General features: G+C 36.1%; 2 protein-coding genes across 10 annotated transcripts in view; one reads left to right on the forward strand and one right to left on the reverse strand.

Annotated features, from left to right (window-relative positions):
* The window catches only part of LOC145966561 (melatonin receptor type 1B-A), a 155,459-nt gene that overhangs the window by 96,274 nt on the left and 45,685 nt on the right, over nucleotides 1-13,500 (reverse strand). Inside the window, exon 1 of one of the 9 annotated variants that reach the window (XM_083090719.1) lies at nucleotides 6,508-6,770. The exons of the other annotated variants lie outside the window; for them this stretch is intronic. Coding sequence (XP_082946845.1) covers nucleotides 6,508-6,602 — 95 coding nt within the window. The 5' untranslated portion in view covers nucleotides 6,603-6,770. Of the gene's footprint in view, nucleotides 1-6,507; nucleotides 6,771-13,500 lie in introns of those variants that run through there. 9 annotated transcript variants of the gene reach the window in all.
* Nucleotides 1-13,500, forward strand: part of LOC145966559 (uncharacterized) — a 128,298-nt gene that overhangs the window by 58,348 nt on the left and 56,450 nt on the right. The window lies entirely within an intron of this gene.

The raw sequence follows: 13,500 nt of genomic DNA on the forward strand, positions 1-13,500 counted from the left end.
AAAAAAGTAATATTTAATAGTAAAAATTAAAATCGCACATCGCGTCATAAAGACCTAAGATAAACAAATTGTGCAGAAATTGCATCTATCAATTTGCAAGTGTCGGCTCGATTTGTGCAGATGAAAGTTTTAAGCAGAAACAACAACTTGCCGAAGAAACGGCAGTCGACAATTTGACTTGATAATTTAATATTGTAGAGGAAATATTTTAGTCGGCTTCTATTAATCTATTATTCGCAACTTCACCAAGCGGCACAAATTTTTATTTGTTGACTTATTTGAAAATCATAAGTAGAAAAAAATAGATTAATTCAACTCGCGCAATCTAGATTCCTATTTTCTCAAACAACTAAAAGAAAAATTTTAAATAAGAAGAAGAGAGAAAGAGAGAATGATAAAACGATCGATTCATAGAAATATACACATTTATTAAGGAAAGGTAATATTTAATAGCGAATATTAAAATCGCGCGTATGTATCATCGCGTCATAAAGACGAGCAAATTGCGCGGCAGTTGCATCTGTCAACTCGCGAGTATCGGCTCGATTCCGCGCAAATAAAAGTTTTAAGCAGAAACAACAACTCGCTGAAGAAACGGCACTCGAAATGATCGCGTCTTAAAATCGCCGGCGGACCCTTTCGCGGCCGCGTGGCAGTTTCTCCTCTATTTTATACTTTTACGGCGGAGAGCGCGCGACTATTCCAATAATCGTAAAAATAAGGCAACGTCTCGGAATATCGCCGCGGGCCAAGATACGCGTCATTAGGCGTGCGGCATTCGCAAAGTTAGGAGGAAGAGTCGCGGGTGTAAGCCGTACCGAGTAACGACCGGTCGTAACGATAACCGTATCAACGTTAAACTCGAGTTCTTCGAGCGCGAGCGCTCGAGGTGAAAACGCGGAAAAGCAAGAGACACGAAAAGAGAAACATCCGGATTGTCGCTGCATTATTACGCGTTATAATTATGTTTATGAAGCTTAATCTTACCCCCTCTCTTTTTTTCTCCAATAGAAAGCTCCCTATTTTTCCTTTGACATAAACAAACATCAATGGAATTTTTTTTTAATTACGCGGACAATATTGGTTTAATTTTGCAAAATATTTCTCTCTCGATATTTATTTCATCGCGAGTTTCTTTTCAATTACTGGTTCTAGAGCGTACATTGATGCCAATGTTTATTTACGATAATGTCTCATCATTATATTTTTTAATAATATTTCCAAATGTGACAGTTGACGTTGAGATGCGCCGAGGTACGCGTGATCCGAGTTAACAATGCCGGAAATATCGAACGTTGCAAAAAGGCCATCGGAACCGCGATACTTATCAAAGTCTCGTAAATATCCGTAATTATGTACGATCACGAGAACGCAACGAAACGAGCACGCACGTACGAAGAATATCGGAAATGCTTAATTGAAGCCGTATCTGATATAGCAGCCGGAGCTCCGATCGGAGGTATTTTACTCCGGACGAACCGGCTTTACTCCAACACGGATACTTAAATCTTTTGCGAATTACGTGACGCGAATCGTCGCGAGGAAAGGCGCGACGAGATCGCGCTTGATTTCGCATCCGGATAGCGTCGTTGATTCGACCATTCATCCTCTTCTTCTCGCATCAGTCAACCCCTCTTTGCCGTTTCGGACACGTAAGTGGAGAAATTGCGCTTTCGTGATACTCTTTGATGTCCGATCGACTCGATTGGTCGAGCGTTCGTGAATTCCACCGGGAATTCGTTGGACGAGAGAGAAGCCGGAAGTGGAAAGGCCGAGTGAGTCCTCGTATTGGCGATGCGGCGCGTCACCCCGAGGGACGTTAGCGAGAACACTCGACGGCGATCGTGACGTTTTAATTTCAGCGTTTCAGAAGGCGCAATGTCGAGAGTACTAACGATAAAAGGAGCTAAACGCTAATGAATATAATTTCGCTTTCAGACGCCGATGACATCGGGAAAAATGCTCCATCCAATCGCGGGATCCGCGGGCGCTTTCCTTTTCCCTCGCGAGACACGCGGCATTTTAATCTTCTCACCAACGTTACAACTTAATATGTATTTCGAGCAGCCGAGTGCAAGTCGGAGAGCGCGGATTATCGTGCCGCGAGCGCTAAAATATCTGGTCCCGACCCAGGATGGATAATTACGCGGTCATTCGGTACATAAACCGGTTAAATCATCCATGTCAAACTATCCTCCGGACTGGTTATCTCTGTTCCTCCCTCTCCCGTTCCCCTTCATCATTATCAATCCGAACCACCTCTCGACTCGATCAGAACGCGGTCGCCCTGCAATTTAAATTCTCTCATTGAAAATCGTTAAGATATCTCTCGCTTCCTCTCTCTGTCCGTCTTGTTCCTATCGATCTAAAACAATCAAACGACATAATAATCGTTTAAGGTCTATCAATAAAATCGAAGCTTGTTAGGGAGTTTAACTGGATGGATATATATATAACGCGACGATGGCGTCGACCGCGTCGTACGATCGTTCGATTATCGTTAACTTTTAACACTCTACTCCTGCCGTACCAAGTTTAGATGTAATTTCGTGTAACTCTTGTTACGCGAGACAGGCAATCCATAAATACGTAAAGATACGTGAAGGAGCTACGCGCCTAACCAACACGCACGAGTTAGCTCGACTGAATTGTATATAGTACCTGTATTACGGAAGCAATTGAAAATTGTAGATGGAATCTATCGCCCACGCATATATCCAACGCATAATTAACAAGTGCATTTGATTAAATTTAAAGTTTGTCATGTGGAATTCCTGAGGCAAATTAACTTGCATAAAACAGATTAAGACAAAAGGTAACTCTAATTGGAAATATCAAGTACAATGCCATTTTTTAAATCCTATCAATAATAAAATCATCATTTTTTTAAATTTTATTTTCATTGTTATCGATCTTTTCTGATATAAAATTATCAGAAAATTGAAAAAGATTTTTAATTAACTTTCAAGACATGCGAATTAGCATAAGACATAATAGACACTGTTTTTTCAATCGCAAAACCGGAAAGAATCAAGTCACGCGATTTTACGGACGCAATCTATTTTTACAAAGCTTAATGGATTAATGGGTTATTCTGTCAATTGAATAATCGGGTGTAGGTAGGTAGGTAGGATTTGCGAATTGACATTGTTTCGAAACAAATCTCTCGTAACTGTCGTAAAATGTGAGCAACCTGACTTGTCAAAAAGATTCTATAGATTTCAGTGCTGTGAAAACTTTGGAAAATGCTTTCGTGCGCAGTCTCGACAAAATGCAACAGCTGAAACTCGTTAAATGTATTTTGAGCAGGCGTGTAATAACAACGTGTTATTGTTCCACAGCGGCGTGAAAACGTCCGGTGCATGCGCCAAACTAAAATTACTGCGTAACCTTGACAAAAGATTCCACCGGGCCCGATTTCATGCGGCGAATATAATATCACCAGTCTGATTAAACGCGAACTTGATTACTGGACACACTTATTTAATGCCCACGTCATTTTAGCAATTGGAGAAATATCAATAATTATATTACTATTAATGTAAGGAAATTATAAGAAAAATGTTGGAGAAAAAAGATTAAAATTGTACGTTGTAATATTCATCTGTTTATATACGTTGTTTCAAAAATACTTTCCTTCAATATTTTGTAAAGTATAATAATACAGAGTCTTTCAAACCGATTAATATTTAATTTTTTATTCAAAAAACGATTTGTACAAAGTTATCTCTTTCATTATATGATAATGTAAAATTTTAATTTAACAGAAATTTAATCTGAGTTAATTAGTTATTATCTTAATAGGTAACAACTAATTCAGTAATTTAATCTGAGTTATCTTAATAGAGTTAGTTGTACATGTTATCTTAAAAAGTACAAGGTTTAATTATAATATATGCTCTACTTTAAAATTCTAACGAGAATGTAATCAAAAGAGATAAAATTTTCTTAATCAACTCTGTCTTTCTACATTTACTTTATACATGCGCTTCACATATGAATCGATACTTTATATACTCAAATATCAATTCTAATTTAATCAATTCTAATCTGGATCTTGGAATTAATCGTAACGCATATTGTTCCTCCCGAAACAAATTTCGCGCATCAAAGTGCACCATTAACGCCCACTCAAGGTGAAATAAAGTATCTTGAACATCTTGACATTGTTCGAAAGAACACGGTATCATTTCGATAACGAAGGATGGCTGCGGCAAATGTGGGCCTCCTTGAGCTGTCTCGAGAGAGGCAACTAACAAGGATATCGGGAGAGACGATCTGCCGCGGAAAAGAAACTCTGATTCACAAGATATTAGATTATACAAGACACGCATCTCTCGTAAGATATCCTAACTAAAGATTTTCGCCTCCGCGATTGTCCAATGTATCGGAAAAAATTAACATGATGGCTTCTACAAAGCAGCCATTTTGCTAACCGGAATCGATACGTGATCCAAATTTATAGGTTTTCTTTTTAACATGTTTGGCTTAATTTCGTCTCACGATAGACGATGCAGGATATTGAATTACACACGATGTGTCGAAAACATTAAAGCACCAAACGATCACCATTCGACGGATCTCTAGCATGAATATTTTGTTGATCACAAAGCAACGTTACCGCACGGCACCCATTAAATCTGTTTCAAAACACATTCATTAATCGTGACGCGTATCGTATACACGTTCCTTCCGCGTTCCTTTTTCTATTCACGCTGCCCGTCGTCTTTATGTTTTTAATTCAGACATTGAGAGCTTTAAATTATCATAAATTATTAAAATCAATAAGAAAAAGCAGTTCTCTTTCAACAAAGTGGCAATTTGTTTTTTCGTTTAAGAAATATGTTTTGTAAATTTAACCAAAGCGGATTTTGGTCTTGAGAATCTGCCAAGAATTGAAATACGAAATAGAAAACGATATGCGGGAGAATTGGAATTTGAATATGAATACTACGAGATATAAAACGTGTGAGTCATGTAACAAATAGAAGATAAAGGATCGCGCTAAGAATTTTGCGACAAATTAACTGCCAATTCTTATGCACTATATCTGAAAATAGATACATGATTTAAATCAATAAAACATAGAAATTACGTTTGTAAAGTACAATATAAAAATGTATAATTTAAATTTTAACCAATTTTCTCTAAAACTATAAATTAGAATCGTAATATATAATCAATTATGTAATTATTATAATTAATAATTTATTACTATCGAATCGATATAATAATGTACCGTACACAAACGTATTTAATTGTTAAGAGATTACAGTGACTGAACGTTGAGTTACACTAGGCACGTAAAACTCCTCGAGCGAAAATAAATAAAAGCGCTCGGCAACATCGTTAAACGAGTTGTACTTTCTCCCCGCGATTTCCCGCATAGAAATCTACGAAGTCCTAAAATTCCATAGATACAAGCAAGACTACAAATCGCGTTAACCTTCTTGGCCCTGCCATCCGCTGCCCATCTTAAATTCAGGACATGGAATGCCGCACTGGGGAAAACGGCACAGGCAGCGTCCTTAAATCCGAGGCGAAAGGTAGGAACTTGATAAGGTTTCGCCAAAATTCTCTCGTCACGAAATATATTTCCCAAGTAAAGATACCATTATATTTGTTCTAAAACGCATTAAGCCAAATAAATACGAATATTATAAATATTTAATAATAAACTGCAATTTGGAAATCATTTTCGAATGTAAGTTATAACAACGAATTATATAAAAATGATAATTAAATTGTGTGCAAAAATTAAATAATGAAATCAATGAAATAAAAATTAGACAAACAATATACGATTTATATAAATAGGTATGTGCTTTGTACCACGAATTTAAGAATCTTTCAAAGCACTAAAAATTCAATTATATATGGTCAGTTATACATATGTATATAATGTAAGATTAGTAAAAATTGTTATTCTCCAAAATTGTTATCCATTCTTCATATTTTTACATTTTTTACATGTTCCTAATTAGATATATTCAAGCAAATTAGTAGTAAAATATATGCTGCCTTTTCTTATCGATAAATATTGAAACGTAAAAACGTTGAAATATTGGATACAAAGGTATGAATATAAAAAGAGTGAATCGCGATAAAATTTCAAGCTTTTAATAAACGCCGTTTCGGATTTAACTTTACATTTTTTTAATAGCTGACATGCTTTTTCGCTCTCTCCCTTTCTCTTTCTTTCTCTCTCCACCTACAAGAAATAAATTACGTAACAATTCACGTGAATATCAAATATCGTCGGTCTCCGGAGGAGAGAACCTGTCTCGTCCAAACTTCTTTCTTTCTTTTTCTCCTTCTTTGGTCTCTTCTCTTTTTATGTCCTTTACTTTTTTTTTATCACCATAGCTGCTCCGTTTGCGTTCAGCATAGACATACTACCTATGCCAATCGTAAAGCATCTCCATCGTAGACACGCGCTATTGTCGCTCTGTGAGTCTCTTGGGAACCGGAACGTGAGGACTCAGGTATGCGCCTGGGTATTCTTACCTGTTGAACCTTCGTCGTTGAACTCTCGACGTCGCTTTGTCCGCATCGCGTACACGTAGTGATTCAACGATCGCGCGACGAGTTTCGCCGGGCATAATCGTACCACCGCTCGTAGGCCGCTCGCATTCATGAATTTAAGCGGAACATGAACTCCGATTTAAACGCAGTCTCGAGAACGGCGGATTGAGGAGAGATTTAAGGGCGAATCAAGGAGCCGCGCCTTCTTGAATTTTAATTCGAATCCCAAGTTTACGCACGCCATGACGAAGCGATCGGTAACGAGATCGTGCATTCCGCAAGATTGCGCGATCCTGCGCGAAGGGATTAATCAGAGCACTGTGTCTGTTTGGACTGAAATACGCGAGATCTCGCCATCGATCCTGTCGCGACTAAATCATGATCTCTAACGAGTCCGGAAGGATTTATACGTTTGCAACCTCGATAAGAAGAATCGCAAAATGCGTCTGACCCTAAGTTTGCGTTTGCGTCATAGTTTTCAGTGAAGTAAATAAATCTCACTATCCTAACGCCAATTGTATGTAAATTTTAATAAATATGATAAACTATCTGAAATTTAATTGAATAATTTAACACTCGAGCAAAGGTAATAATAAACTACAGCAAAATAAATAATAAAGTATCTGTCAATTTAATTTATTAAACACATATTCTTTTGTTTTATTTCTGACTGTATGAAATGAAGATTTAATTTCATACAATTAAAATTCTCCTTTTTTTTCTAGAACTACAAGAGAAATATTTATATAAAACTTCTTATTCTTATTCTCTCATTATTTATAAAAATATATAGATTATACGTTACATTCAGAATAATTGTATATAATCATCCAGGATAGATAAATAAATAATCCTGAAATTATAATGTATTGAGACACATGAGAAAAAATCGACAAATGTAAATCAGAATTATTTATAGTCAATTATTTTCTTTATAAGTGTAAAACAAATTCAAAAACAAATTCAATTTCTGCACAATAAGGAGGTTAAAGTATATAAAAAAAGTATCTAAAGACATTACCTAGAATGAATATGTACCCTATATATGTATTGATTATTGGTTATTAAATGTCTCACAAATTGATGGCTATTAATGTCTCACATTTTTTTTTCAAACAACAGTTGCCACTCATTTTCCTCATATTTATTAATCCCGTCATTTGCTCTCGTTCTTGCTTCTCGCATTCATATCTAGTTTGCATTCGTGCGTGTGCACGTTAGCCGTTAATGAGATCCACGCGACGAGGTAAGCATAGCTCAGCAAACGAGTTAGAAACGGAGCATCCATACTTGTAAGCCACATACATGTATATTACATCGAAGAATCTCGGTTTTATGCAAATGTACAAACGAATTCATCGCTAAAACTTAAAAAATTTTACTACAAGAATCGTACAAAATTGCATGCACTTATGCGAGAATACAAGTAAATTAAATTGGCGATTTTTTGCGCGCGATTTATCTCGCCATAATTGTTCCGATGATTTTCTCGACTCAAATCTCTGCAGTTTCGTGTACAAAATTTATGATGATACTCGCGACAGATGGTTGACTGTTATTAACCGATTAATCACTTTAATCAATTGTAATCAACGATAATCAGCTGATTTAAATTTAAAAGTATATTGAATATTCTAGTAGAAAATATGTCCTAATGAATACGTAGTTGAATATTTACGATTATTTTTATTATTATTTTATAATTTTATCATCTTAATGATAGATAGAGATATAATGTTGCATACAAAAAAGTCTATAATTATAAAAAATTATTATTGCTTTTTAAATGATACTTACAATTTAAAAAGCAATTACTTGATGATTTAATGTTCATTAAATGATAGATTTCTTCAACACTTTTCGTTATAATTTCTATTTTTATATAATATCCATTCAATTAAAGTTAAGAGCAATCGAAAATTTAAACTTTATAAAAATATCCGCTCTTCGTTTCGAATAGAGAACTGAGAATGTAACTATTGGAAAAGTGATATTGTTTTACTGAAATTACTCTCTTGCTGTAGGATATTATTTTTACGTGGTTTTAACGAAACTTGATGATTACATCCTAAAACTCGATACACATATTTTTTTTTAAAGAGAACCAATTATGAGAAATCAAAAGTTAGAACCTATATAATATTATGATCATTTTATTCAATATACATAGCAAGAATTAAATTTTAAAAATTTTTAAAATTCAAAAATTAATAAAACAATCAACGATTATAAACTAGTATATAAAAGAATCAAAGATTACTCAGAATAACAATTTATTATTTATAAGCTCTCTAGCTATATGATTTATATCTTCAATATTATTAAATCTAGATTTTCACATACGATGTATTAGATTGTAATTTTTATCATGTACAAAAATCAATCTTCAGTTATCAACCTCGAGATATCTAATTAAATGAAAAGGTATAATGTCTCTTGAGTGTTTGTAATAATTTATTATTATGATAAGAAACGATTGAAGCAAATTTTCAAATTTACACAATGACGCATTGTCAAATTATTCCACATATGTATATAAAGATATATAATATTTATACCGTAAATTTAGATCATTTACGTGTGGTATTCTTTGCTAGTTTCATCGCATTGGCATATACAATAAAAGCATTGTTATTTCGTCATTCGTTATATTTCTCGTGTACACGAAACGAGGGTTGTATAATAGCTGGACGAAAATCTGTCGAGTGAACGTATCGGTGAGAAATATTTGCGCGTATTGACTGAATCCACGTTATACATCGCATCGCATCACCTACGTTTCGGTGTTTTCGCATACGTATTTCGCAATCTGTCCCGATTGGATTCTACCTGCAACGCGGTCGTCTTCTTTGTCGCTGCAATTCATCCCGCTACCTCTCGCTAGCTGCGCGCAAAGCAATCCGCAGAGAGAGAGAACGCGGTTGTCCGATAAATAAAATAAATAGAGTATCGTCATGCGGCTGTATACATGTACATGGGACGCACTGCAAACCGATCGCGTCAGCGAGTCGATGGGCAATATTTACGATCCTTTGGACTCGCGCTGCTCTCCTCTGCCAAAGAGAGGAGCGAGAAAACCTCCTTTCCTCCTCGTCGCTCGCATCCCCAAAAGTCCTCGTCTCATCCATCCGGACTCTCTCCTATATATCCTCCCGTCTGGATACGCGCGCGCGTGCAAATAACACGAGGAGTAACCTACAAATATTCGCCAGGGTAGCATACCGCGCGCGTTGGTGTTCGTCGTTTAAATATCGTCGCGCGTACTCCAATAAAGCCCCGCGGGGATTTTCGGACGGAAACGCTTAAAGCATCTCTCGCGCGCGCAAAACGCGATTCACCGCGCCGGGGAATCGGCTCTTTCATTCTGGATCTCGTTAGTACGATTGTAAACAAAATCTCGACCGTAAACAAACGCACGGAATTACAAGCGCGCGGTGTCGGTAAACGCTAAACGCCCGCCGCGTCGCGGCGAGACCATTGGCGATTCCGTTTAATGTGTCGCGCGCCGCACGCGGTTTCGCAGAGAGAGAGAGAGAGAGAGAGAGAGAGGGTGAAGGGTAAAAATAACATGGCGCACGATAAACTGTTTGCCCGCGGCGCCAACCGCGACTGTTCAGATCTAGGGGATAACCCGATAATCTATAGACCACCATAAATATTTCCGTGGTGCTACGCGTTTGCGAAAGAACCTTAAACGCGCTAACGAGATCGTTGCGCGGTCGTGTCTCGGGCGAATTATTCCGCCGGTTGAATCTTTCAGGGCGTCTCGCGGATTATTCTCAGCAGGAGAAATTGCGCGTTCCTCTCTCCCCCTGCATCTCTTATAAACTTATTCCTCCGATCATTAATTGTTGGGTGAATCCTGATATGTATATCGACACATTAATTGTTTATTAAAAATTCCAGCGAAAGAGACATAATTTCTTTATGTTTATAATTTATAATTTCTTTATAACAATTAAATGATTTTATCATTTAATGTAAGACAATATATATATAAATTTTTTCTAGATAGAAGAAATAAGAATATGGACTTTTATCAATTTAATTTTTTGGTGCAATTTTATGGCAATTTGTTTAATCATTAATCAAAGATTTAGCTAAAAGATAATTACAAGCATCAACAATAATACTTGTAGCAAAAATAGAGCATTTAATATGTACCCTTTATAGACGATTTTTTAAAAATAGTTTTCGATTATAGGTAATATTTGTAAAACACTATATGTAAAACAGTATAATGCTAGAAACTGTAAAGAGAAAATAAATGCGACAGTTTAATTAAAAAATTCATATCCTACGACATAATTTCGAAAAATCAAAAAATTTGAAAATTAGTTATCACATAGGTTATTTCACTTTCTCCATTAACAGATAATTAGCATCAATAGCCCTTGTTGCGAAAAAATAGCTTTAGCCTTTATAAATAATTTTCTGAAAATAATTTTTAATTATAGGTATATTCAATTCTAGTATTTGTAGAGACAAAATAAATACGAGATATATAAATATATATACGTAGTATAAAAATGAAACAAATGACTTTAAAAATTGAAAATTTTATAATCAACTAAAAAATTAAAATTGTCCTACATAATAATTCCGAAAAAGTAAAATCAAGGGATACGAAAATTAGTTTCTTATCTCGCCTTCTCCGTCTGTAACGAAAATGTAACGAAATGAAATTTATTTCGCTCGCTCTTATCGAACCTCGAACCCATCAGTCGCACGCGTCCGCACGCAACACTGAACGCGACGATTCATACACGTATGCAGATTTCGAGTGCATCTATTGAACGATTTGAGGTAGAGCATCAAAGCCGCGTGGCGATAATTTTGCGCGTCGCGTAGCGCAATTATCAGCGTCGGCGAAATACGTGACGCTAATGGTTATAATCCCGTTGTCGCTACGTTTGACAGTCACGTCAGTCACGCGTAACATAGCCCTAATTCCATGATGCGCACAGCCGCTGTGTGACACGTACAAATGCTCCACACAAATGGCACAGATGTGCGCGCCGCGACGCCCGCCCCCGCTCCCGCTCCCGCTCATCGAGTGCCAGAAGAGTATTTAAACGCCCTGGTGAACGCGCTTCCGGACTTTTTGGTTAAACGATACCATTTTCTATAGCGATACCGTTTATAAAACCGCATTTTTCATTAGGCCAACTAGATCCTAGTTTTTGGCACGCATACATTAAATTGCGCAAACAACTTTTGTCGTTTTCGCATTTAAAAAACGCAATTTTAAAGAAAGTAATATCAATTTTAATAATTTGTCGGATTATACATTGACACATGTTCGATACATATTAGTTAATTATTATTTAACATAATATTTAATCAGTTTATGCAAAATATGTCAACGAAGGATTTAATTATACGAAGAACGATCGGGATAATTGTATTTGATTGTATTTTATAATGTTATAATATAGATGAATCTCAAATTAATAATTGTCACATAAAATTATTAAAACAGTTTGATGCTTGCTTGATGAAAGTCATTAATAAAAAAAAACGATAATTTTTATCCCTCTCAGATATTAAATACAAGAGTTCACTCGAGTTTTCTGATTATCATTGATCCGTAAATTCACACTTGCTCCCTCGATGTACGCCGACGCTCTTACTCGTGACAGAAGAGAATACACCTCATTAAGCGACCAAGGAATAAAAATATTTGTTTATCATTACCATATCCAAGAGAACGTGGCTTAGATAAACGTTGATTTTTTTCTGCGATATAAATTTTCTGAAAAAAATGTCTTACGCCCGTAATTAAGCGCGCGTTTCGAGGAACTTTGGCGTACCTTCCGCTTCACATACCGGATGATATAAAGCGTCCGAATGACTTTGTGAAATATTGCGCTTTTAACGAATCGCGTGCATCCGGCGGGATTACGAACGTCGTCCGTTAAATTAACCCGTCATTACAGATTGTTAATGAACGCGATGGATCTCTCCGGGAGAGTGCGCGAGACCCCGGAACGATTAACGAAAACGTAAAATCCGTGTGACTGTTCGCTGTCTCGCCCACACGGCGAGCGCGGGCGCCCCGCACCCTGCACAATTACCAATATCGAACGTGCGCCTACTGCGGCGCTAATCGCTTCGGTCCAACTGTCGCAACGTTTGACTGACAGGTGGTGGTTCCGCCGTTATTCCTTGGCACGTAGCCGGGTGCAGCCGCGGCAGCAATTGGAATATACGCGAGGTTAATCCGCAAAACGTACGTAAGCTTTGTAATTACTTTTTAAAGTAGAATGGAAAAAACTAATGGATTATATATAAATAAAATAAAATTATAATAATATTACAATAATATGTAAATAAAAATAGATTGTATATAAATAAATAAATTAAATAAATAAATGTATGTTTTATATATTATACAGAAATAGAAATATGAAACCATATTAAAATATAATAAAAATTTTTTCGAGAGATATATAGTTAATTAGATGCTTCCATTTCCTGAAATTTAAAGATGAAACGAATATATTTCGTTATCCAAGATATGGTGTATGAAATATATATATCGTGAGTGTGTACGCGACTTAAAACTCAATTTTTGCGTAATTTAATGCGAATAACTGATTAAACTAATAAAAACAAGTAGCTGAGGAAAGTTGGGCGTCGGAGAAGTTGTACATAAAATATGGTAAAGAAAAATTTGTTACACACACGTGCTTTTCTTTGTTATTTTTATATCATCTAAAACCGCAATTTGATTAGGATAAGTTAAGCCATGGGCATGGGTCGGAAAAGTTGCGCGCTTTGTAAAGTTCTAAACTGACCTGCTCTAACTTAATTAGTTTTAGAAGTTACAGAATGCGAGGTAGACTAAGGAAATTGAGCACCCACCTAAAATAGCTTTCCACGTAATGGTCGTTTTTTTCAAATGCATTTAATTAATTAAAGTTTTATGCTGTACGTAAATGAAAAAGAGTCTTACTAATACTTTTAAAAGGG

This window comes from Camponotus vicinus, unplaced genomic scaffold (assembly GCF_025532165.1).
Source record: "Camponotus vicinus isolate PSW18456_S1 unplaced genomic scaffold, iyCamVici1.0 SCAF_2, whole genome shotgun sequence".
In the NCBI taxonomy this organism is placed as follows: Eukaryota; Metazoa; Arthropoda; class Insecta; order Hymenoptera; family Formicidae; genus Camponotus; species Camponotus vicinus.